This window comes from Crinia signifera, chromosome 8 (assembly GCF_055691185.1).
Source record: "Crinia signifera chromosome 8, ASM5569118v1, whole genome shotgun sequence".
Classification (NCBI taxonomy): Eukaryota; Metazoa; Chordata; class Amphibia; order Anura; family Myobatrachidae; genus Crinia; species Crinia signifera.
Window position 1 is genome coordinate 97,339,921 of NC_139224.1, and position 27,355 is coordinate 97,367,275.

Below are 27,355 nucleotides of genomic sequence, written 5' to 3' on the forward strand. Positions count from 1 at the left end.
ATTTATTTATTTACTAGCTGACCCGCCCGGCGTTGCCCGGGACAACCTTGGCTTTTTTTTTTCCCAAAATTGCTGTAAAATGTTGTTTTATGCTGCGTTTATGGCTCAAGATTGTATTTATTAAAACCTCCACCATAATGTTAGAATGTGTTTGCATTGATACTCAATGCCAGAAATGAAATCAGGGGTGTTGTTGATTGAAATTCACCCCTCCTGACTTCATAGCTTGTGTGTGTTGATGAATTCCACATCCACTCCTGAGATTTAGCACCTATGATGCATTTTTTTTTGTGTGTTTGTGTGTGTTGTAGTGTATGTGGGTGTGTGTACTGTGTTGTATCTGTCCAATGTGTAAGTGTGTGAGGTGCGCTACGTATAAATATGTGTGTGCCATGGTCGAAGTGGAAATTTTGAAGTAAGGGTATGGTAAGGTATGGGAAATTAAAGGCTGAAGTTATGTGCACACTCCAGAAAAAGAGGATGCCGCCACTCAAAAGGGGGCATGTCCTTGAGTGTAGTGTACCATGCTGTATGCCCCTTGTACACATTATGCAAAACAGTAGTAGAACACTTGCCCCTTAATTATTATGCCATGCGGGGTGACGCAGGGACAGAGATGGTGGAGTGACGCAGGGACATGCACCTCTATGTCACACTACATGTCACATTCATCCCACCTGCTACCTGTCGCATTCATCTGACCCGGCTCCTGTTTACATCAATAGGGGAAGCCCAACCTCCAGACCGCAGCATCCTGTGGTCAGTATGGAGGTTGGACGGGGGTCACACACAGCCTCCGCTGCTGTCTGCTGTACTCTGCAGACAGCAGCGGAGTCAGGGATGAGGTGAATGGATGTCTGTGTGCGGCATCCATTCACCTCGCACGGGGGCTGGGGGCAGCCCAGCAGCTTACTTTGGTGCTGGGCTTGCCCCAGGGCAATGATCCGCGGTCCTGGCAGGGGTGATCGCAATCCTAGCGCTTGGAGATTATGTCATCTTCAAGCGCCACCCCCGTCTACACTGCAGGTAGGCACCACAGTGTAAACGGTGCAAATCCCGGATCCGACTTGGCTTGGATCTGTGTTCCAAATGCCATGTCAGATATGGTTTTTTTGGTTTAAAAGGGGTATAAGTGTGTATGTGTTCTGTGTGTTTGTGTGTGTTGTACTGTTTTGGGGTGTGTTGTAGTGTATATGGGTGTGTGTTGTACTGCTTGTGGTGTGTTATGTGTGTGTACTGTGGTGTTGCATGTTGTTTTGTATCTGTCCAATGTGTAAGTGTGTGAGGTGCGTTACATATAAATATGTGTGTGCAATATTCGAAATGGAAATTTTGAAGTAAGGGTATGGTAAGGTATGGGAAATTAAAGGCTGAAGTTATGTGCACACTCCAGAAAAAGGGGATGCCGCCACTCAAAAGGGGGCATGTCCTTGAGTGTAGTGTACCATGCTGTATGCCCCTTGTACACATTATGCAAAACAGTAGTAGACCACCTTAAACTTGCCCCTTAATTATTATGCCATGCGGGGTGACGCAGGGACAGAGATGGTGGAGTGACGCAGGGACATTCACCTCTATGTCACACTACATGTCACATTCATCCCACCTGCTACCTGTCACATTCATCTGACCTGGCTCCTGTTTACATCAATAGGGGAAGCCCAACCTCCAGACCGCAGCATCCTGTGGTCAGTATGGAGGTTGGACGGGGATCACACACACAGCCTCCTCTGCTGTCTGCAGGGAGGAGGTGAAGGGATGTCTGTGTGCGGCATCCATTCACCTCACAGACGGGGGGTGCATGGGGGCTGGGGGCAGCCCAGCAGCTTACTTTGGTGCTGGGCTTGCCCTAGGGTGATGATCTGTGGTCCTGGCAGGGGTGATCGCAATCCCAGCACTTGGAGATGATGTCATCTTCAAGCGCCACCTCCATCTACACTGCAGGTAGGCACCACAGTGTAAAGGGTGCAAATCCCGGATCCGACTTGGCTTGGATACGGGTTTTTTGGTGTAAAAGGGGTATAAGTGTGTGTGTGTTCTGTGTGTTTGTGTGTGTTGTACTGTTTTTGGATGTGTTGTAGTGTATATGGGTGTGTGTTGTACTGCTTGTGGTGTGTTATGTAAGTTTACTGTGGTGTGGCGTGTTGTGTTGTATCTGTCCAATGTGTAAGTGTGTGAGGTGCGCTACATATAAATATGTGTGTGCAATGTGTTTGTGTGTGTGTTGTACTGTTTTTGGGTGTGTTGTAGTGTATATGGGTGTGTGTTGTACTGCTTGTGGTGTGTCATGTATGTGTGTGTTGTGTGTATCTGTCCAATGTGTGTAAATGTGTGTGGTGTGCTACGTATACAGTATATGTGTGTGTGGTGTGCTGTGTGTGCGTATATGGTGCACTGTGTGTGATGTGTGTATAAATGTGTACGTGTGTGTGTGATGTGTGGTCTATGTATTTTCCCAAATATTTCCAATTGTTGAAAGCCTTCACCATAATGCTAGAATGTGTTTGCCTTCATACTAAATGACAGCAATGAACTCAGGTGTGGTGTTGTTCCGTCATCATCTTTTTCCCAGATCGTCAATCTTTTTTTTCCAGATCCTGATTCAAGGCAAATTGAATCTTGTTGTTTTTTAAATTTCTGAGTGAAATTTCCCAAAAACGGCTTCGAGGTGCACACCACCAGGTATAGAGGTACCTTGTTGCCAAATTTGGTGTCTCTGAGTGCCACGGTGTGTCCGCAATGCGACGGACACGCACACATACACACACGCACACAGACTCTTCAACTTATTATATAGATTAACAGTTTCTTATATATAGCACACACATATTCTGCAGCGCTTTACAGGGTATAGTTGAACATTCACATCAGTCCCTGTCCCAGTGGAGCTTACAATTTATATTCCCTACCACATGTACACGCACACACAGACATTCTAGGGTTCATTTGTTGGGAGCCAATTAACCTACCAGTATATTTTTGGCCTGTGGGAGGAAACTGGAGTACCCGGAGGAAACCCACGCAAGTACGGGGAGAATATACAAACTCCACACAGTTAGGTCCATGGTGGGAAACGAACCCATGACCTCAGTGCTGTGAGGCATTAATGCTATTACACCATCCGTACTTCCCCAATGAATGACCAAATGAATCAGAATGACTCCCATGGGACTAAAGAATGTAAATTTTGTGTGGTGTCTAATGTAGTGTATTGTTTTAGTTTTACTTGTATATCTAAAGCAGGGGTGTCCAAACTTTTTGTAAAGAGGGCCAGATTTGGTGAGGTGAAAATGTGTGGGGGCCAACAATTCAGCCTGAACCATGAATCACATCAGAAGACTAAACAAATAACTTGTCTTACCTGCTCTAGTGTGAAGGGTGATACTGAGATATTGACTGCAGCAAATAGTACAGGTCTGCTCCCCCCTTCTCTGTATGTCCCCCACTCTGCCCCCTTTCAGTGTATTTCCCCCAGCCTGCTCCCTGCATGTCCCCCACTCTGCCCCCATTCAGTGTATTTCCCCCAGCCTGCTCCCTGCATGTCCCCTCTGCCCCCATTCAGTGTATTTCCCCCAGCCTGCTCCCCCCCTTTTCTGCATGTCCCCCACTCTGCCCCATTCAGTGTATTTCCCCCAGCCTGATCCCTGCATGTCCCCCATTCTGAGCTCATTCAATCTATTTTACCCAGCCTGCTCCCCCCTCACTCTGCCCCATTCAGTGTATTTCCCCCAGCCTCCTCCCTGCATGAACCCCACTATGCTCCCATTCAGTGTATTTCCCCCAGCCTGCTCCCCCCTTCTCTGTATGTCCCCCACTCTGCCCCATTCAATCTATTTCCCCCAGCCTGCTCCCCCTTCTCTGCATGTCCCCCACTCTGCCCTTATTCAGTGTATTTCCCCCACTTTGCCCCATTCAGTGTATTTCCCCCAGCCTGCTCCTTCACAGTATATTCCCCCTGCCTGACCCTCCTTCTCTGTATGGCCCTTTCTGTAAGCCACAGGATGGAGAGGCCAGGCAGGCACCACAAGGAGAGGAGACAGAGTCTGATCTGCATGCTGCTCCTTCCTCCTGGGATACTGTGATCGCGAGCAGGCGGAGAGATTGCAGACGGAAGATGGAGTGGAGCCCGGGCGGGGGACGGGGGTTGGACACATACTCACATGAAGACGCCGAACAGTGGTTGCCGACACCCTCTCACCGCTGCACACAAGGCTCGCTGTAGGCCCCGCCTCTACAGTCCCGTGCTGTGATTCCTGCTTCTAATGCTCAGCCTGCTTCTGGCTGGAGGCTGCGGGCCACTTAAAGTGACATCAAGGGCCGCAATTGGCCCCCGGGCTGGACTTTGGACATGCCTGATCTAAAGAGTTCATAAGACATATTCTCTTCCCTTTGAAAACAATGGTGACTATGAGAAATATGTGACATCTCTGAAGTTATAAACATGGATAAACAAATAACCAATGTATAAATGCGGTGTGAATAGTAGCAAACCACGCTATGGACAATTAACTCCTTTGTCACCTTTCGAAGTACATGTGAAAGAGATTAGGAATCTTATCCAGGTGTTCACTCCCCTGCATGTTGGCACAAGGGTAGCGATGTTTAGCGTCTGCCCATGTGCAGCAACTTGATGCAAAAAGGCAAAACAAACTGCTTATATATGTATATTATCCACTTTGGATTTGGAGCTTGAGGCACACAGAACTTTGGGGTTTATTCTAGTTCATTCTTTCTGACAAAATCCTTCTTAGATGGACAAAACCATGTGCACTGCAGGGGGGCAGATGTAACATGTGCAGATAGAATTAGATTTGGGTGAGTTATTTTGTTTCTGTGCAGGGAAAATACTGACTGCTTTATTTTACACTGCAATATAGATCTCACTTTGAAGAAAAACCCCACCCAAATCTTCCCCACCCGCAGTGCACATGGTTTTGTCCATCTAAGAAGGATTTTGTCAGAAAGAATGAACTAGAATAACCCCCTTTATTAGCTGCTGCTCAAAGGTTGAATTTCATTGCCTTAAATCTGGGAACTTGTCTATACATTTAGGTGAGAGAATACTCCCCTTTTTCCTGATTAATTTACAGCCCTTGAGGTTCGCTATAATTACTTTTATATAAATTTGCCTGGACTGCTTAATTGGAAAAATTTTGGTCAGCTGAATTATAAGGACTCAGGTGTTCCATAACCATTGTCTACAATCAATGGGATAGATGTATTAAGCTTAAACAAGAGATAACTTCAAGGATGATAAAGAGAGATATTTGTCCAGCCAATCAGCTCCTTACTGACTTTTTTCAAACACAGCCTGTAACTTTATCACTCTTTGTCACCCTTGCATCTATCTCTTGTTAAGGCTTAATACATCTGCCCCAATGTACCTTATTATCACATATAAATTACCACTAGAATTTATTTTAGAAAGTTTCACCTATTTGCATACTTGCCTACTTTTGAAAACTAGTTTCAGGGAGATTATAGATGGTAATAGAATTTTGCACAGTGCCCCATTGAGGGGGCGTGTCATGATCCACATAAAGGGCGTGTCTAGTTCCATATATGGAGATATTGTGAAGAGATTGTGAACGTGGCACCTAGAATCGTGGGTGTGTACTGCTACATCTGAGAGGAATCTTTTAAAATGACTTATATCCAAATGTAGGTGAGCCCCAAAGCAGTCAGTAAGAGTTACTATACTTGGTACAGTGCTGGGAAATGGTGCTGATGATTCAATGTAAATGTATCTATCTCATTCTTTTTTTGCCCAAAAAATGTAACAGTGTAATGTGGGCTAGGTAAACATAGGGAGATTGCTAGACTAATAATGGAGAGAGGGAGATTGCTGCTTTTTCAGGGAGTCTCCTGCAGAATGCAGGAGGGTAGGCAACTATGCCAGTTTGGTTTGTTTCATTTTTAAATTAAGAACATTGAATGGACCTAAATGCGTAGAACCATCAGCCATGGAATTTTGAAAAATTTAATCTGAATGAAATATTATTTTTAGTGAAATCAACTCTTAAATTCTTTGACATCTGTATATATCCATGTCTGTTTTATAGTTATTTTTTTAATGTGATGCCTTTGTTAATAAAAATTACATTTGGAGTGAAATGTAATAGGATAAGAGATTTAGAAAGTGAGAGATTTGGTAAGGAATCTCCAGGTTGTTTTTTTAAAGCGGCAATCATATACACTTCAAAATCAAACTGGTTTTGCAGTGTAAAGGATTGGCACTTTAAAAAAAACCGAGATTTCTTACCAAATCTCTCATATTCTGAATCTCTCATCCTATTACATTTCTCCCAGGTATCTAATTTGGCCATTGTGGCCTTCTTGAGTCAATATCTGGTGATGGGATGTCTTATGCGGGGTACACACCAGGACGACCCGCTCACGATGCACATCGTGAGCGGGTCGTCAGTGTCTCGTCCGACCCGCTCACGGTGACGAGGGGGGGCACGACCCGCTCACGATGTGCACAGTGAGCGGGTCCGATCCGATGGCGACCCGCACCCGGCTGTATGGTCGTCATTGAGATCCTACCTGCAGCAGGTAGGATCTCAATAACGACCGACCGACCCGCGGGACCGCGCATCGGATCGGTATCGGTCCACAGCAGGTCAGAAAAGGGCCCAATCAGCACACAATCTACATCCAATTGATCGGAATTGGATCGAGATTGTGGGGATCGGGCCCTAGTCATCCTGGTGTGTACCCAGCATTACAGATAAAACATCCTGGGACATCCCGACACAAGGAACACAGATCCTGATGGGAATTTTTTTAACTAAAATACCCTTTATTTAGTGCACTTGGAAAACCTATTGTATTTGCATGTGAGTCCACTAACAGAGGCCTTATCCCATGGTGAAGCTCCCCAGCGCGAGATAAGGATATTGCTTTTTTGTATTATATATGTATATATTATACATGAATAAGCTATTTACTTTTTTTTTTTTTACTTATGGAACAACCCTTAACACTATTAGTTGCTTTCACACATCCTACATTCTATGACACCTTACACTCTGTAACACTTCACTGTATTTATGGTTGCTAGAAGGGTTTGGGGATGCCCTGCACCCCAGACATGAACCCCAGAGTGTTAAGGCCCCATACACTTGTGTGCGATTTAGTATTTTTTCATCCTATTCCAAAGAATGCAATTTATGGCATGTAAAAAATGGCACATCAAGTGCCAAATCAGAAGTGAGCCCTCCTGGGGAGTTGCTGGGGAAGTTGCTGGGGAATAGGGTCCAACTTGCCCTTAAGACAAGTTGGACTAGTGTATGGGGCCTTATACCCATTCACACCAGAAGCAAATTACTGGGTTAAAGCTTTTAATCCTGTGAATTTGCTAACAAAAAACATGGGTCTTAAATTCTGGGTTGCTGACCATGCTCTTGACCAGGGTCGGCGAACTGAGTTGACCCTTTATTAACAGTTTCTTATATAGCGCACACATATTCCGCAGCACTTTACAAAGAATTTTTGAACATTCACATCAGTCCCTACCCCAGTGGAGCTTACATTCTATATTCCCTACCACATGTACATGCACACATTCATTCTAGGGTTCATTTTGTTAGGAGCCAAATAACCTACCAGTTTATTTTTGGATTGTGGGAGGAAACTGGAGTACCCGGAGGAAACCCACAAGTACGGGGAGAATATACAAACTCCGGACAGTTAGGGCCATGGTGGGAATCGAACCCATGACCTAAGCGCTGTGAGGCAGTAATGCTAACCATTGATTACGCCATCCATACTGCCAATTAGGTAAGATTGTAGAGTGCCCCCCCTCCCCTCCCTTTAGTTTGTAATACAACTATAAATCTCAGCAAAGTAGCACCTCTTATTAGTCAGGGTGTGCAGCCTAGAGCCCATTTCCTATATATTTAGGTTTACCATAATATTCCCTTAAACAAGGACACTTACATAACCTGTTTACTTCATGAGTCATCCAGATAAAAAGTATAGTACAGTAAGCCTATGTGTACTTATGCTTCTACAGAACCCTATTGGCGATTTATTTAAAAAAAGGGTACTTCCTCATCTTTGCGGCCACAACTTACGCGTTACCTTAGAATAGTACCATTGTCCCCTTGTGGGCTTGCTTCGCTCACCACGCTTCAATCTCGTTGTCTCTCTTCACTCGCCACAACTAAACATAACAGATGGCGATCTGTGGTGGCGTGGACCCAGGGTGGTGTGGGCTACGCTACATAAGTTCTGTTGCGTAAACTATGTCCGCAAAGACGAAGAAGTACCAAAAAAACATAATTATGCTGAAACATGTACCCATATAACCATGAAGTGAAAAAAAGAAATAGGCTGCAAAGTGGGGCGAATAGAAACATAGCATGTGACGACAGGTATAGTTCAGTTCTCCTGTTAGGACACACACCAAATACAAACATTTCAAACACATTTGAGGTGCAGTGGTAAAAGATGTATGCTGCCTGCCCTGTTACCCGCCTGATCGGACTGACCCGTGAAGAGAGGGGCAAGGTCAATAGGAAAAATAATTAGAAGACAAATGGGATCGATCCACACGCAGATCCACCCACACACACAAGCCACAAACGTACTTCCCTACTTTGTTCAATCCCTACCTATACGGTTTAATAAAGATTATTGTTAAAAGATATATATACGTATTGTAATATGTGTATTGAAAAAAAAGACCTTGTATGATTACGCAATCGGCTCAACTTGGACGCTGGTTGGCTACAGGGACAAGCGAATCGATTGGGCGGCAAAGACAAGTGATCTGATTTGCCACTTGAACCGTGTGCTGTGATTGGCTCTTTGGGCCGGTCTGTTTAGCGGCCTTTTTTCCTTCCTCCTTCCGCTCACGCATGTTACGTCACTTCCTGTTCTCCGGTGAGGCAGCCGCCATATTTGCTTCGGTTTGCAATGGCGAATAACAACGCGGTGGCCCTATCGGCGACCCCGCAACCACCTCAAGCCGGTGGCGGCGGGAACAAGCCGGCTCCTTCCGGGAAGCCTGGGAATGTTCTGCCGCTGTGGGGCAATGAAAAGACAATGAACCTAAACCCAATGATCCTGACCAACATCTTGTCCTCTCCATACTTCAAGGTACAGCTGTACGAACTGAAGACCTACCACGAGGTGGTGGACGAAATCTACTTCAAGGTGCGAGACGTGGTGTATGTATATATGTATGTATGTATGTATGTATGTATGTGTACATGAGCGCGATGTGGCTACCTGCATATGATCTAGTTTGGATTGTACAAGACACGGCCGTGTACCTGCTGTCCCCACAGATGAGATTACTCCTACTACCGCGTTATCCCTCACTCTATTATCATCATTTCGCCAAGGTAGCAGATTGCATAACCATGTCATCTGTAGGTTTATTAATTGTGAGTGCTCGTAATTAATAGTTAACCAATCTTGATGAGTAACTGGGTTATATAAAGACCCTTCCTGTGGTGATGTAACAGCTAGTAGTTCTGTCAGAGCACATACTATCTATCCATGCTGCGTTTTGCCGCTCTGATATAAAGGAATCGACCAGTTAAGACTTGGCACATCGCAATACAGCTGGTAATTATGAAGCTAAGCAGCAAATGATTCCATAAATATGGTTACATGGACCAAGCTTGGAAACGTTCCTTATTATATTAATAGACATTTGGGGAATGGGTAAGAACAACACCAGACCATAGAACTCTGTGGAAGCTGTCACCAAGGAGATGGGGAAGGTAGAGATTACAACCTCCCCTGCATGGTTCGGGGAGTCTGTAATATTTGCTTCCCCAACTCCCTGTCACAGACCCCCCAGATGGGTAACTCCCTCTCCCTGGACACTGCAAGCTCTGGAATGATTATTTAATGACTTGAGCTGGTCCTGGGGTGTGTATATGTATATATGGTACTTGTTTCCTAGCCCGTCGTGTGTCATTGCAGACCTTAAATTAAGGTATGCGGCCAACGCGATATACGGCTACTTTTAGCCTTTATTGACGGCAATGTGAAAATCAATGCGATTTTACATAGGGAGCAATGTTAAATTAGCCGGCTATTAGAAAATCGTGTTGATCGTGTCCATCGCATGCCATTATAATGGCATGCGATGCGATTTTACATAGGGAACAATGTTAAATGGGCCAATGGCCCAGATTTTTGATTGTATAGGCACCCTAATGGGTAATGTGTAAAATGCCCCCATTGTTAACGGCAACCCACGATTAACGCCAACCCGAAACCTGGCGAGCGGCGGCAGTACGCGTCCTCCGACCTTTTCATACCCCACTATCCACGCTGGTGTGGAGTTGATTTTATATAGTGTGGCGAGCGCACGCGTAATACCTGTGAAGTAATGCGTGATGACTTCGGGCTCGCTGTGCTCGCCACACTATATGAAATCAACTCCCCGCCGACGTGGATAGTGGGGGTATGAAAAGGTTAGAGGATTTGTACCGCCGACCCTCGCGGGCTCACTGCGCTCGCCATGCTTCGTGTTGGCGTTGATCGTGGGGTGGCGTTAACAATGGGGGGGCATTTCACCCCTGAGGGTGGGTATATAATGAAAATTGGGGTCTGGGGGGCATTTTACATTGACTCCAATGTAAAAATCGCGTCCATCGCATGCGATTTTGGTTGCATGCGATTGACGCAATTTTTTGGGGGGTCCTGATGGATGCAATTAAAATCGCTGGCGCCGTGCTAGTAAACAAGAGAGAGAATATATATATATATGTTATATACTGATGAAATTCAAAACTGAATGAAACGTTGCTAAACCTAAGCCTACCTGACTGAAAGTGTCTTCATTTCGCACCGAGTGCCGCACACTGTGATATATATATATATATATATATATATATATATATATATATATATATATATATATATATATATATATATATATATATATATATATATATATATATATATATATATATATATAATTTTTTTTTTTTTTTTTTCACGCTGCAATGATACAGCAGCACACAGAAGAATAAAGTCACAAAGTCAGCAGGTTCTGCAACGTTTCGATTATTTAATCATCAGGCATAAAACACAAATGAACTAAGCTCACCTTATATCCCTAAAACCGGCGTGCACGCAACACACATTTTCGCAGCGGCGGGAGAGACACATCATCACTGTGAGACAACTCCTGTCTGACACATGACAATGCTTAATAACATCACCATGGTAACGAACAGAGAGAGATGACATCAACAGTTTAGACGGATCCACCATCGACACAAGCCGTGCTATCAGCAGTACGCGTGTATTAAAAACACAGTAGAAAAAGGCAAATGGCAAGAATGCACAGTGAATATATGAAATATGCCTTTCACATTTTCACTGTGAATTCTTGCCATTTGCCTTTTTCTACTGTGTTTTTAATACATGCGTACTGCTGACAGGTCGGCGGTGGGTCCGTCTAAACTGTTGATGTCATCGCTCTGTATCCGTTACCATGGTGATGTTAAGCGCCTTGGAAAGAGAAAATTGTGACATACAGTACCAACATATTTTTCATTCAAATGCGGCCTGCAAGATAAAATCTGATTAGTATTTTTTTTCTCTCTGATATTTAATAAATATCCCTCTAAGTCAGGGGTGGGGAACCTCAGGCCCGGGGGCCGTATGCGGCCCCCATAGCCAGTTTGAGTGGCCCGCCCACCCTCCCAGCGGCTTTGCCGGGAGTCAAGTACAGGGGAATTCTCGTGAGAGGTCGGTAATTCTTGCCAGATTCCTCTTACTCAACAGTAGCCAGGGACTGTCAGTCCTATTCAGTGGCAGCCGCCGGAGCGTGGGACGGCTGCAGCAGGACAATTTGTAAGATAAATTCTTACATATGGCCCCCAAAGGATTTTTTTCCCCATACAAACGGCCCTAGGCACAAAAAAGGTTCCCCACCCCTGCTCTAAGTCATGTAAAACTATCAAATCTGCATCCACACTGAGCGATTTTCGCCCATCTAAGCAATTTTTCATGAGGGTGGAAGGATTTGCATAGCAGGACATTATGGAAACTCTTTCACCCATTGCTCATCTGCTGGTAATATCAACAGATGGGTGGCCAGCTATAAAGCGGGAGCACGCATCAGCGCTCATTGCCAGGCCGTACACACTGGGCGATTTGAGTTGAAAGCTCAGTTTTGCCATTTGAGCTTCTATTTCAGCTCAAAATGGCCCAGTGTGTATGGCTCTTAAGAGGATTTGTTCAGTTATAGTTAGTACTTCACTTTGGGGCCTTTCTAAAGTGTGAACTGGTGTGATAGGGTTGGGATCATTTGGTCGACAGTCATTAGGTTGACATGGGAAAAGGTCGACATGGTTGTAGGACGAAAGGTCGTTAGTTGGACATTGTCTAGGTCGGCAGTCAAAAGGTTGACGTCCGGTTTTACACTTTTTGACCTGAATGTCAACACAGTCGACATGAACACCATTTAAAGTGCACTGTATCCCCTCGCTGCACTCGCTATGCGTCGGGCATGGTGCCTCCCTATGCTCGGCACACTATTTTATTCTCCCTCCACGCCCTAGTGGATGGTAGGGCATGAAATACCGCCTGCGGGCACATGTTGGCTCAAAATACAGTGAAAAACTGCATGTCGACCTTTTGGCTGTCAACCTAGACAATGTCAAATGAATGACCTTTCGACCTAGACCCATGTTGACCTAATGGTGTCAACCTAATGACTGTCGACCATAATGCTGTAGACCAAATGACCGCATCTCGTGTGATTGGTTCCCAAGTGTTCCAGCTAACAAGTACTTTTTTTCAGTACTTGTGTATTATCTGGGTGCCCGATTTAATGTAAATCGTATACGATTTATCGGCCGCTTTGATCTGCGATGCGATTTTGCTGCCTTTTTTTTTTTTTTTGGCCATTTCCTGCCGATTTGCATGCTATTCCATCCTTGCACACCCCCAGGTACTGTACTATGCGATGCGATTTTCGGGAAAATGCCCCTGATTGTACAATTAAATATTGCATAACATTGCATGCCAGCAAGTGGCATGCGATTCGCAATGTTAAATGCACCCCCACTATCAACACCAACCCGCCACTATCTAAAATCAACTCCACGCCGACGTGGATAGTGGGGGTATGAAAAGGTCGGAGGACGCGTACCACCTCCCCGCGCGGGCTCGCTGCGCTCACCACGCTTCGGGTTGGCGTTGATAGTGGGGGTGGCGTTGACAATGGGGGTGCATTTAACATTGTAAGCACCCATCAGGGTGCTTGTACAATTAAAAATCGCATCGCATGCCACTATATTGCATGCGATGCACTACGATGAAAATCGGGGGTGTGCAATGATGTAACAGCATGCAAATCGGCCGAAAAATCGCATCCGATTTTTGCATGTGATTTTCGGCCGATTTCGCGGGCGCCCTGATAATACATAAGTACCCTTTTTTTCTTCAGATTTGATATTTAATGCACAGACTACTAGTAATGAAATGGCATACTAATGCAGTGAGTTATGCTTTATCATTTGATGTTAACGCTAAATAAAAACCTATTGGTTGACATGAAAATTGTCTACAAAGGAGGACATGATGGTTTTTTTTGGGTGTCCGTGGACATGCTTGGGGCACACTGTTGCAATCTAAATCCATTATTTATTAACAGTTTCTTATATAGCGCACACATATTCCGCAGGGCTTTGCAGAGAATATTTGCACACTCACATCAGTCCCTGCCCCAGTGGAGCTTACAATCTATATTCCCTACTACATGTACACACAGACATAGACATTCTAGGTTAATTTTGTTGTGAGCCAATTAGCCTACCAGTATATTTTTGGATTGTGGGAGGAAACAAGAGTACCTGTAGGAAACCCACGCAAGTACAGGGAGAATATACAAACTCCACACAGTTAGAGCCATGGTGGGAATTGAACCCATGATGTCAGTGCTGTGAGGCAGTAATGCTAACCATTGCCCCATGCCCACTTGGATCATGAAGTAAGAAAAAGTAGAACAAAAAAAAAATCCTTAAACTCATATTGACCTCTTGTCAGGTCGACACATGAAAATCGACACTAACTACTGATGACCAATTTACCTGATTCCACATGAACAAGTGAGGCTGCTGCTCCCTGGGTAAAGGTGCAGATAAATAGAATATTAAAATGGTTTTATATATTAAAAGGTGTTTGGTTGTTTTGGTATTGCCTTTGTAGGGGGACTATAGGACCCGGACCCTTAATGCCTCACATGATGGTACTTGTGGTTATCCAAGTGCCAGCATGCATGGCAGAATTTCTCTAGAATACTGTATTTCTTGTACTGGGAGGAACAAGTTCTGTATATTTGATGATCGTTGTAAAATAAACACCTGCTAGAAAATGCTATGTCATTTTCCAGGGCAGAGTTGTTTAACCTCTCCACAAATATCTGCCTTCAGGTTACTAATCTGGAAGTCATTGGATACACAGTGATAAACTAGAGTAGTGTGGTAATAGCACTGGTAAAAAATAAGTAATGGGGCAGATGTATTAAGCCTTAACAAGAGATAAATGCAAGGGTGATAAAGAGTGATAAACGTCCAGCCAATCGGCTCCATACTGACTTTTTTCGAACGCAGCCTGTAACATGGCAGTTAGCAGGTGATTGGCTGGACATTTATCTCTTTATCACCCTTGCGTTTATCTCTTGTTAAGGCTTAATACATCTGCCCCAACATCCCTTGAATGGGACATGAATAACAACTAACTTAGGGGGTATTCAATCTTTTTGGAAATGTTAGGTAGTTTGACCATCTGTATTCAGTTGAAAACAGCTGCAGTTTGTCGGAAATGGCAGCGGATTCCACAACTTAGTGGCTGTTTTCGACAATGCAGATTTTACTTTTAATCAAGTTGAATCTACATGGGCTTCTATACATCCAATGTGCCAATGTTACTGTCTATCAGAAATATCAAAACACATTGAATACCTAGATATTTCCTTACAGTAAATAATGTACAATGATATGCGCTCCTTCTGCCTGGGCAGGCCCTAAGTGGCTCAAGAGGCATCGGCTGGCTCTGCACTGCCGTGAGAAATTGCAGCATTGTATGGCTTTTTTACATTGCGTGTTCTTTTCCTGCAATTGAGAGGCGCGTTCCCATGTGCTTCACGATAGCAGTTCTCCATGGCTGCCACAAGGATCTCACGGAACCTGCAGCAGTGACTGGGATCCCATACGATACATCTTATACAAAAGTACTGTATACAATGTATTGTATGCGGTACAGGCCCCAGGAGCTCTCTTCCACCCCTCCCCCATTGGGTCTACAGCATATTGGTCAACATAGGTCTAGGTCAATAGGTCGACACAAGCATTAGGTTGACAGTCAAAAGGCCGACATGGGGTTTTTCACTTTTTTTTTTTTTTTATCCGAATGTTTTAGCTCGCAATGCTACGGGCACACTATTTTGTTCTGCCACCAAGCCATAGTGGACGGTGGCAGACATATACCGCCTGTCGGCTCAAAAAACAGTGTTTTTTTTTTTTTTTTTACTGTCGACCTAATGACCCATGTCGACCAACATGCTGTAGACCCAATGACCGTATCCCTAAATAGGAAGTAGTGAAATACAGACAAACCAATACAGTTGATCTTCGTACTCTAGAACATTATTTCTCTAAATGTTGGGCTGTATATAAAGTGCAAGATTGTCATGTTAGTTTTACTGTCGGTTTGAAATGTTTTATTTGTAGTGGTTTTATCTCGTAATGGGCGAGATGTATCAAACTTAATAAAATGGAGAGTGATATACAGCCAGCCATTTAGCTCCGATCTGCCATGTTGCAGGCTGGTTTGAAAAATGACCGGTTGTTTAGTACTCTCCCTTTATCCCTTTTTTAAAGCTTGATACATCTGGCCCTATGTCTTGGCTGTAGTTTCCGTAATCCAGATCTATTTCGGGGGGGGGGGGGGGGGGGGGGGGGGTTGGGTTTTTTTGTGCAATTGAAAAATCCTACGAGTTCATTTATTAAAAAAATTGGACATAAAAGCTATATTAACTTATATTTGCAGGTAACACACGTTGAACCCTGGGAGAAAGGTAGCCGGAAAACTGCTGGACAAACAGGGATGTGCGGGGGGGTAAGTACAAGTACGTGCCTCCACATTTTTGGGGTTTTAATTAACTCCAAGGTAGATAACTTGTTTATCTCTTGAGTAGAGGTATTGGATGTATTTTATTAGACTATTACAGTGGTTCCCAAACTGTGTGCCTAGGCACCCACGGGGTGCCACAGGACACCTGCAGGGGTGCCTTTGGTTGGTGGACCAGGATCAAGTCATATTATGAATGGTCAATGTAACAGGCAAAACCAGTGCTGGTGTCTGCCAATCATAATATATGCACAAACAGAAGTAAATCCTGTCCCTCACCAGATAACTGACAATTAAACACAATGCACTTAATTCAATTTTTTTTTTTTTCTGAATTTATCGATAAAAAGAATTTGGCCTAGGGGTGCCTTGAAAATGTTTTGATGCTCTAGGGCAGGCATTCCCAACCACGGTCCTCAAGGCCAACAGTGCAGGTTTTAGGGATATCCAGGCTTCAGCACAGATGGTTTAATCAGAATCACTCATGTACTAATTAAGTCACCTGTGCTCAAGCCTGGATATCACTAAAACCTGCACGGTTGGTGTGTCTTGAGGACTGTGGTTGGGAATGCCTGCTCTAGGGTGCCGTGATTCAAAAAGTTTGGGAACCACTGGACTATTATATAGTGTGTAATAACTTTGTCTGAAACCAGTGGATACAATTAACAAACTGTGGCCAGTTCAGTTAGCTGCAGAGTGGATGAGTTGGCATTGCAATGGCATGGAAAGATGGTCAACAGTCTTGAAATATTATACCTTTTAATTAACCCATGTGTTCAATCCCTTGGGTGCAAAAAAAAAAAACCACATGCTTATTTGTAACTTATATAATGAATAAAGTAAAGTCATGTGCTGCTAATAAACTGTGTAGCCCCAAATCACATGGTTCTTAACTTATTTTTTAGGAACCTAGACTGAGATTTTGTGTGTGTCAGGGTGGTTATTAAGAATGTCCAAAGATCTGAAGTATCACGTGTGTGTGTGTGTGTATAGAAAGTGTTGTGAAGCAAGATTGGCGGCACTTACAGAACTTGTAAAGTAGAACAAAGACAGTCAGGTTCCTGGCCTAGTTTCTATCGCAAACCTAAACTTCCCAGAAGTGTATAAAATGGAATGGTACATTTTGTTAATCTGAGGATAATCCCTTGAATTTGCCACCTAGTCCAAGAACAGTAAAGCTTCACTGGTGAAAGGCCAATCCTTTATCATGGCAGGGCATAACACTGGATACCATTCAAAGCACTATTTAGAGGGACCTGCTTGGAACACAATGGTCTGACATCTTCACAAAACAAGTTCTGATCACGTGGCAAAGTTACATTATAACAACAATGTTCTGTGTATTGACAGGTACGGGGTGTTGGAACAGGAGGTATTGTGTCCACTGCATTCTGTCTGCTCTATAAGCTGTTCACATTGAAACTGACCAGAAAGCAAGTAATGGGACTCATCACGCACACAGATTCTCCATACATCCGAGCACTTGGTTTCATGTACATTAGGTAAGTCATTTTTACAGCAGTGTTTTAATTACTTTACAATCAAAATGCTTCAAAAGAGTCCTGTTAGTTTAGTTCACATAGCGTGCATTTTGTACCAAAGTGATGTAGACTTGGAGCATTGCGCTGCCATGTGTGTACTTGGCCAACAATTTCCGTGCTAATGCAGTGAGTTAATGACAGTTTGGGGATTTAAGGCGGTTGCCAAGAACAGTTTCATTCTGTAACCTGCCTGTACTTCAGACTTTCAAGCTGAAAGATGGCATGCTATGTATGATAACAAGACATTCTTATTAAATCTAGTGGTATTGTTTAGTTCAATATGATTAATTTACTCTATTTTAAAACCGGATGGCAAATGAGCTGAGAGAGCAGCAGACATGTGCATTACTGTGACTTTGCCAGATGTAGTTACATGTGCAAACCTCTACATTTCTGTGATGCCATGATTTTGTCTATTCCTTCCTTCTCATATCAATGTGATGAGGTAACCCCTGTTATTCTTACTGGTAATTTAGTCCTTTTTGTTTTTAAGAATGCAAAGCGCGTGATATTTACAAAACCTCTTAATGCTTGCTTATCACTTTTAATGGCAGAGGTAATTACCAATTCTTATGCTGTATGTGTTTTAATAACAAATCGGACAGTCCTCTGTTTGTTTGTAGGCACACTACCAAGTTCCATACCTTTTCTTTAAACATCAGTCCTGGCATTGAAATGATGCTGCTAAGGGGTGCATTTGTTCCATCTGGGCACAGGTTTTTACATGTGGCATTAGCTATGCTTCATTTGTCTTACACATATATTTGAACACTGCGCCTTACATGAATTCTCTCATTTTCTTGTTACAGATACACGCAACCTCCTACAGACTTATGGGACTGGTATGAAGACTTTCTAGATGACGAAGAGGTATGTCAGCAAGGGTAATTCACTTTTCATTTGTACAGATTCCAAAACTATGTATATCAACATGAAAGTAAAGGTTATGACTACATGACGGTGGTCGCTCTGTTTTTGTCTCCATTACATTTTAGTAGATTTAGTTCAGAATTATAACGTTTTTGTTGGCCTGATATTTCATTAGTCATAAAAAAAATTACTTCTAGCATAATAAGTTACAATTATTTACCATTTATGTGGTACATTGTACTGATTGATAGTCAATAAATACAATGCGTTTATGAAAAACGCAAGTTTTCTCCATGGTTTTTAGAAGACCCATTTGCTTATTCTTGAAGTAAAAAGTTAAGCTGGGTAATGCACTATGTTATGTGAAAAGCCAGCCATCGAGTGCGCTGTGCACATTGCACATTTCGCTATGTCAGCAGCCAATATGGTTTGTTACTGCATGCCACAAGCGACTTCCATGAACATGCTATTGTGGGTACACCCTATATGCTGTATACGTTCTGTTAGTGTGCACTCGGGATACATACGGTTGACCGGTGGTCCGTATGCGGATGCCGGCATATCAAAGGAGGGAATTCTAACAGGGGTCTAGTAAGTATACTTATCCTCCCCTCTTCTGCCTAAACTCTCTACACCGCTGAATAAACCTACCCCAAAGTTTTTCTCCCCTCTAGGATCCAAGCCTAGTTACTTAGAATTGCAGAAATAGTGTATGAGGATACAACTGTACAGTATGTGTACAATTGTCTCTTGCCATCATAGTGCACCACTGATAACTACGCAATGCATGGGAAACAAAAGTACGAGGCATGATAGTAAAGGAAACACTTATATATTTGTGTCTAAACTTAATACTTTCTTGTTTGTACCAACTCTTTCATTTTATTGTGCAACAACCTTTGCACTGTCTGGATCAAGTTAGCCATTCTCTTAAAGGATGTGAAATATTAATTAATATTAGTGTTAATATGTGAACGTCCATTGTACAGGCAGAAGTATGCTACCTGAAGGAAATGTCAGACTGCAATTCAGTGTACACCAAATCCTTCTAAATGTTTTACTCAAAATACACCATTTTACTATAAAGCGGGAAAACAACCAATTTGCTTCACAACAATGGGTTTAGCTTCAGTGAATTGAAAATGACAGCTCCATAAAACCTACCTCACATGTAAACCTGAATGCCTTGTTTGTGCCCCCTAGATCATTTTCTCTTCCGAGACCCTTATTTAATTAAGCTAACTTGCTCTTTTCTCCCCTAGATCTTTGTGCTGCGGCAATTGTATTGGGCGAAATTAATCTGAACACATGCATGTTTGTGAGTGCAAGTTGTTTTACCTCAAAATTCGCCTTTAAATATACCCAGGGCTGAAATTAAACAGAAGCATGAGAAATTGAGTTTGTGATCCTATTCCTCAGTGAACATTTTGAATTGTCTGTAATCAGATTTATCCATTTACTACAAAAGTCTGTAAGGCTCAAGACTCGTTGCTGGCCAGTATTGGGGTAGAGCACTTATACTTTATAGCTAAAGTTTCTATAATTGTCCCTAGTGGTTTAGATTGAAGTTTTTTCAATTCTTGAATGATTTTGGACTGACTACTACCTTTTGAGAACCATTTGCTTGCAGTAATAGCATGGGAAGTTTGCAGCATACTGTAGAATGTATAGCTTGCAAAAAACAGAACTACTGTGCAATATTCCCCATTACTAGCACTCTAGTCAATATGAAGGAATAACTAGATTCTTGTTTCACAGGACCAGAGATGGAGCAGTGTCTTATAATTGCCTCCCTCTCATTTCTTCTAATTAATTTCAGGATTTGGATGTAAAAGCTGGTGGCGGCTGTATAATGACAATAGGGGAGATGCTGCGTTCCTACCTTACCAAACTGGAGTGGTTCTCCACACTCTTCCCACGGATTCCTGTCCCGGTGCAGAAACACATAGACCAGCAAATCAAAACCAGACCAAGAAAGATAAAAAAGGAAGAGACAGAAGAGGTGGAGGAAGCTCCGCGCCACGTAGAGAGGAGGAGATCGAGGTAACTTCATTTTTACCAATCTCTTGCTGCATTTTGTTATTATAAAATTTGTCCTTCATATAATAAGTTTTAGTAGGCAACAATTCTTTACAGGTATCTTAATTATTAAGCTGTTCTTTACCTTGGGAACAAGCAGAACAAATAGTATGTGCTGTTGGGAGACAAAAATGTTCTCTCTATCTGCAAATAAAAAATAAAGCTGTGAGCCTGTGAAAAGCGGTCTCAGAAGAATTTACATACAGCTGTGTCCACTTACACTCACATAGTGGGCTAAAAGTCTCATGCATGTTTCCATTGGCATATATACACAACCAGTTGTGGCAGACGCATAGACTAGTGGGCAGTGATCCTACCACTCTGCTCAGAGGGAGCTGGTGGATGTTTTGTAGCTGGGGTAGCATGTACTTGTGCTCCCTAGGCGGGAGGCAATGGTAGCTTGCTGCAGCACACAATAGAACATCCGAGGTTATGCACTTCGCTGCAACGCTGTGCTATGTATCCTCTAACTTCAGGGGCACATCTGTAGGTTTTTTCACAATTTGAGTATAATCTGTTTTCTACTCCTTTACAAGCTGCATAAAGCAAGTGGGTATAGAGGGAACACCAGTCTACAGAATTACTTAACTACTTTATGTGCTTTTGTAGCTCTCTTCATAATTCAGCCTTGTTTTAATGTGTAAATATGCTTCATTTAAGGTCGCCACCTAAAAGATCTATAAGCCCTCGGAGATCCAGAAGCAGAAGCCATCACCGTGAACATCATGGCGCATCAAGCTTTGACAGGGAACTAGAGCGTGAAAAGGAACGTCAGCGATTAGAACGGGAAGCTAAAGAAAAACGGCGGTCACGAAGCAACGAACGTGGTGTAGAACGTAAAAGAAGTAAAAGCTGGGAGAGGCATCGGACAAGGAGTCGAAGCAGAGACCGCAAGACAGACCGAAGAGATAGAGAAAAAGAAAATGAAAAGAGCAGAAAACGGGACTATGAAAAAAAGGGGAATGGCAGGGAAAAGGATTCAGATAGACCAAGAGAGCGTTCAAAAGAACGCAAGAGGAGCGAAGAAAGAAAAGACAGAGAGGAGAAGCGACACAGAGAAGATAGAGAGGCTCGTAAGGAAAGGCGGCACAGCAGAAGCAAAGAGAGGAAACAACGGAAGAGTAAAAGCCCAAGCAAGAACACTCATGGGAGAAGCCGTAGTAAAGAAAGGTCAAACCGATATAAAGAGAAGACAAACAAGCGAAGTAGGAGCAATAGTCGTGGAAAAACAGACAGTTCTGAAAAGTCCAGGAAGAAGGAGCGCAGTTCAAGCAGGGAGAGGCAACGTAAGAGGAGCAGAAGTAACGACAGAGGCCATAAACGTGAGCATGAAAGCAAGGACCAGGATCGTCTCAGTTCTGACTTTGAGGATAAGCAAAGGGGCAAAGATGACACTCTGTGACTTTTTAGTGAATGGATCACATTGAATCCTTTTTGTTTAGGTCTTTTATTTTTTCCTTCCCTTTTTCTCAGTCCTAACCTGTTCTGTAGCACTCATATTTGTTTTATTTTGACGTTGTTAGGAGAATCTCATTTACTTGTTTATGTAGGGAAGTGCCTTCTGGGAGTCCCCTGCACTTTGGACGGAACTTGTACCTTCCCTACATTTGCTGAAGCTCCCTGCTCTCATGCAGCAACTGTTGCGTTTTTATCGGTTCAGTGTTCCTAAATTGTACAGCCTGTACTTGACAATGCCCTGATGTTTTAATTCCTTTTTTGGCAGAACTCCTGCAGGTCCAGTTTGTAAGAGGCATTAAATGTGCCCCTTCATTCATTCTAACGCTCGTAAAGTTGTGATTTTCCGACTGACGCTGCGTGCATGGCTTAGCTGACATTTTTATAGGATGAATATTTTTTCCTTTTTTTTTTTTCTAAAAATATGAATGCAGATATGACATTTAAATTGTGTTATTGTCTGATTGTAAACAGTTTCTTTTTTAAAAAAAATTTACATTTTGATATGTTGTGATTTGTGTGATGCTTCCAGGTAGTAGGTCAATTTTTTTTTTTTTTTTTTTTTTTTTTTTTTTTCATATTTTCATTTTCAAAGAAATTAAAACAAAATATTTTAAGAGATTGATATAATATTAGTCTGTACGAGTTGTACTTACACCAGGGAAGCGGGAATAAAGGTCTTTGGGTAAACCAAAGCTAGACAAAAGTTAAACTATTTTGTTTTGGAAACAATATAAACCGGATTACCTAGTCTTGAATAATTACACAATTGCGTTTTTAGAGAATAATTACACAATTGCGTTTTTTAGATTTTGTGTAACACACTGTTCTCAGACACAGACTAAGCTGCATGAACCCTATCAAAGTATTGGGTGCAACGTGAATAGTGTCATTTGGTCACACATACGAGTACCCTTTTGTACACATCAGTAAGTCCATATCCCCTGATCAGTGTACCCAAATGTCGCAATTGAAGTGCTCCTGCAGGGAAAAACATTCCCCCATTTGATGTGAGCTGGCTAAAAAATGTTCTCTTCTGGAACCATCTCCTTGATATATCATAGGCATTGTCTAGATTAGTGGTGGCCAAACCGGTCCCCGAGATCTACCAATGGTCCACATTTCCAAATCACCTAGCTGGTGTGCAGCTGTAGTCATTACTAAACGGTCACATTTTCAAACCTGCTGCATTCATTCCTACTATACAGGTTGCCTGACAAACATGAACTGTTGGTAGATATTGAGGACAGGTTTGGGCAACACTGGTGAATTTGACCTTTACATCTCATGCATGTAACATAGGGTAGCATAAGGATTATTTTGTTTACAAAGTGCTAACCGTTTTACTCACTGCTGTACAGAAATGGTATTCTGACATGGGACATGTAAAGATGAACCTGCCCACAGGAAATTGTTATAGAAAGGAGATTAAATTTGATGCATAGGGGGTTATTCTGGTTCACTCTCAGATGGACAAAACCATATGCACTGCAGGGGGGCCTGATGTAATGTGCAGAATTACATTTGGGTAGGGTTTGTACTTCAAACTGTTATCTATATTGCAGTGTAAAAATAAAGCAGCCAGTATTTACCCTGCACAGAAACAAAATAACTCGCCAAAATCTAAAGGCACCCATACACTAAGTGATTTGGGCCCAATTTCACCCGATTCTGGAGGATCGGGCTGAGAAATCGGGTGAAATTGCCCAAATCGCGTAGGGTATGACATCCAATCTAATCTGATGCGCGGTCCCGTGCGCATCTGATCAGATCTGGATGTCGGACGGTCTGTACATAAGATAAATCTTATGTGCAGCCAGCATTGAGCTGGTCTGGGGGAGCGAGGACCGGAGAGCAGGATCCGGTCCATGTTTGATGCAGAGGGGGGTAGTCAGCTAGCGGCAGGAGAGGTGGCGGGGAGCGGGGTCCGTTCCATCCGCAGGAGGGGTAGTGAGCTAGCGGGTGGACTGGAGACTAGGTAGCGGCAGGCAGGGAGCGCACGGCGCATAACAGAGTCCGGGTATCGGCGAGCGGGAGAATAGGAAACATCCTATTCAAAAGACTAGGTCGCCGCTGATTGGCCGAGAGCTCGGCCAATCAGCGACCACCCTGCCGCCCAGACTTTTGAATAGGATGTTTCCTATTCTCCCGCTACCCGGACTCTGTTGTGCGCTCCGTGCTCCCCGCCTGCCGCTACCTAGTCTCCAGTCCACCCGCTAGCTCACTACCCCTTCTGCGGCTGCACTGGACCCGAGGACGCTCCCCGCCACCTCTCCTGCCGCTAGCTGACTCCCCCCTCTGCATCACACATGGACCGGAGCCTGCTCTCTGGTCCCCGCTCCCCCGGATTTACATGTGATAAATCGATCCGATGTATGATTTGGCACTTGATGTGCCATTTTTTACATGTGATAAATCGGATCGATTTATCACATGTAAATCCGGTGGGAGCGGGGACCGGAGAGCAGGCTCCGGTCCATGTGTGATGCTGAGGGGGTAGTCGGCTAGCGGCAGGAGAGGTGGCGGGGAGCGAGGTCCGGTGCAGCTGCAGGAGGGGTAGTGAGCTAGTGGGTGGACTGGAGACTCGGCCAATCAGCGGCCACCCAGTCTTTTGAATAGGATGTTTCCTATTCTCCCGCTCGCCGATACCCGGACTCTGTTATGCGCCGTGCGCTCTGTGCTCCCCGCCTGCCGCTACCTAGTCTCCAGTCCACCCGCTAGCTCACTACCCCTCCTGCGGCTGGAACGGACCCCGCTCCCCGCCACCTCTCCTGCCGCTAGCTGACTACCCCCTCTGCATCACACATGGACCGGAGCCTGCTCTCCCGTCTTTACATGTGATAAATCGATCCGATTTATCACATGTAAAAAATGGCACATAAAGTGCCAAATCATATCAGGGGCTGCTCAGGGGAAGTCGGGGCCGACTTGTCCTTAGGACAAGTCGGCGTAGTGTATGTGGGCCTTAACTCTCTCTGCACATGTTACATCAGGCCCACCTGCAGTGCATATGCTTTGTCCATCTGAGAGTGAATTTGCGTTGGAACCAGAATATACCCCATAGTGTAGTAAAATAACAAATGTTGCCTTTGATTGGGGCATATAAAAATTGATTATTGCTTTCAATAATTGTTTATGGGCATGTTCTGACAAGTTAAAACAAGGCAGAGGCTTTTCTCCATTCTGTCCTTTTTATTTTGCTTTGGTGTGTTTGACTTGTACAGTGCTTTATGGCCATCGGAAACAAAGCTTAAAACAATAGAACTGTAATGGCTGGAGTATAGACTGCACAGATCCAATGCTGCCATGATACATGTATCCCACTTTAAATGAAGTCTGTTTTTTAATGCATGCTGATAGGGTCCATTGTACATTGCTTCTGTCCCATTGCCTTGTGTGCTCTTAACCAATGTTTCCACCCATGACATTATCCACTGTAGGGAAGGTCCTTTTTCCTTTGACTTGGCACCAGATCATTTAAGCCAGGCATGTCCAAACTATGGCCCTCCAGCTGTTGTGAAACTACAAGTCCCATCATGCCATGCCACAGTTTTGCTATTTGGGAATGTTAAAACAATGGCAAGGCATGCTGGGATGTGTAGTTTCACAACAGCTGGAGGGCCATAGTTTGGACATGCCCGATTTAAGCCCTCCCTTCCAAAACAGCCACAGTGGTTTTTTGTATTGTCTTTTCAAATAAGAAGACTCCTAGTCAGACAAGTGATCCTTTATTCGTAAGGGTTTTACGAATAAGGGATCACTTGTCTGACTAGGAGTCGTCTTCTTAGTTGAAAAGTGGATGGAGGAACTGCTTTTTCTAAATAACTGATAAATGTATCAGCGGAATGGATTAACTGTGTGAATTGGCTAGGTGGTACTCATTATAGTGCTCTCCGATAATCCCCATTTGTATCGTTTGACGTGACCACTCTAGACACAATAGGGCCGCCTTCTGTGGCTTCACCCCCAAACTTCCCCTTTTTTTTCTTCCTGGCGATGGCAGCCAAAAAGTCGGCAACTATGCTTTAGATATGGTCGGCAATTGATCAGAACTCACTTAATTGACGTCTAGTTAAATAGTTTATTTTGAAATAAGAATGGCCAAGACATTGTATCAAATGCTTTTCAGGCAACTAAATGCTGGAGGCATTGGGAGAAGAGGATGCAATTGCTGCAGCCAGCTACTGACCTAATACCTCAAACCAAATGACAGCCGTATACAAAACTTCATTGATGGTCAGTAAGCAGTAAAGGAAAAATGCATTGTAATCTGTTAGCTATCATTATCGCCGGGTTCCCAATTTGAATAAAAATTGGGAAAGAGGGTTGTTTTAAGATGGTATCATTTAAGTCAAGATATATGTCAAGAAGGGGGATAATGTATTTTTTATTAAGTTTTAAGTATTCCCCAGTGAAACTGTCAGAGCCAGGAGATTTATGCAACTATATATTGGAACTTTAAGCAGGAGGAAAACTGTTGAAAATTCCCTGCCAAAAATCACACCGTGTGTACACCCTTAACTCTAGAGATATTGGTACTATTGTGAAATTAATGTTTCATTAGGGCTCTACTGTTGCATAATGTACATAAGCGATATTACTGAGTGGTGTAATGTGAATAACGGACCATACTATGAAGTGTAATGTGAAGTTGGGCTATTCTGTGACCCTGTCCCACATAGTTATGCCTCGTTGTGTTAAGCCCCCACATCACTATTTCAAATATGTGGGGAGGGGGTCTACCAATTCTCTTTGTGGCACAGGGCACCATAATGGCTAGTTACAGCTCTGCTCCAGTCCCACCTCCTGTGTGTTTCTCCAGTGCCAAACCCTGCAACTCCCCAGGGACATTACATAATTTCTCCAGGACTATCCTTTGGGCATCTCTCCAGGGGATATAGGGCCTTATTCTGGTTCACTCGGTAGGGCACAAATTCGCACGAGGGACCGATGTTTTGTGCATGCGCAGCTGCATTTATGCGCATGTGCATACGATGGGAGCATGCAAACTCGGCGTAAAATCTGTTCGCCTAGCATATGCATACACCCAGCATTTCATGGACGTTCCCAAGAAAACTGGGCGGATGTTATGCCTGCCCATATCACTGCATTTCATATGTGTGTGCCTTTCCCATCGGTGACCATCGAAAGATTGGGGAGGTTCACACTGGCATGCGAATGGATGTTTATGTAAAACATCTATTTGTGTGCCAGACGAACGAACCCGGCATATGAATGGGGCGGGTGTACCACCATTCGCCAGGCGGGGTCTGGATGACTCGCAAGGGAGGGAATTC

General features: G+C 43.6%; 2 protein-coding genes across 7 annotated transcripts in view; one reads left to right on the forward strand and one right to left on the reverse strand.

Annotated features, from left to right (window-relative positions):
* The window catches only part of HENMT1 (HEN methyltransferase 1), a 32,568-nt gene extending 23,550 nt beyond the window's left edge, over nucleotides 1-9,018 (reverse strand). The window contains exon 1 of one of the 5 annotated variants that reach the window (XM_083156826.1): nucleotides 8,692-9,018. The gene's annotated coding sequence lies outside the window, so the exon portion shown is untranslated. Of the gene's footprint in view, nucleotides 1-4,160; nucleotides 4,595-8,085; nucleotides 8,210-8,691 lie in introns of those variants that run through there. The other 4 variants (XM_083156825.1, XM_083156822.1, XM_083156823.1 and 1 more) reach the window with 4 other exon arrangements.
* Nucleotides 8,818-22,594, forward strand: PRPF38B (pre-mRNA processing factor 38B). 2 transcript variants are annotated; one of them, XM_083156820.1, is made up of 6 exons: nucleotides 8,818-9,162; nucleotides 16,033-16,101; nucleotides 17,464-17,615; nucleotides 18,464-18,524; nucleotides 20,344-20,567; nucleotides 21,264-22,594. In XM_083156820.1, exons 1-6 carry the CDS (start codon nucleotides 8,923-8,925, stop codon nucleotides 22,003-22,005), a joined length of 1,488 nt encoding a protein of 495 aa, XP_083012946.1. In that variant the 5' UTR covers nucleotides 8,818-8,922; the 3' UTR covers nucleotides 22,006-22,594. The 2 variants fall into 2 exon arrangements, with proteins under 2 accessions (XP_083012946.1, XP_083012947.1); XM_083156821.1 differs by having other exon boundaries at nucleotides 9,061-9,176; nucleotides 21,264-22,593.
* The last annotated feature ends 4,761 nt before the right edge of the window (nucleotides 22,595-27,355 follow it).

Excerpts from the sequence above, each read along its gene's own strand:
- PRPF38B (XM_083156820.1), top strand. The coding sequence starts at position 8,923 with ATGGCGAATAACAACGCGGTGGCCCTATCGGCGACCCCGCAACCACCT. Across the intron at positions 17,616-18,463 it reads CTTGGTTTCATGTACATTAG|ATACACGCAACCTCCTACAG; the intron begins GTAAGTCATTTT and ends TTCTTGTTACAG. Across the intron at positions 18,525-20,343 it reads ACTTTCTAGATGACGAAGAG|GATTTGGATGTAAAAGCTGG; the intron begins GTATGTCAGCAA and ends AATTAATTTCAG.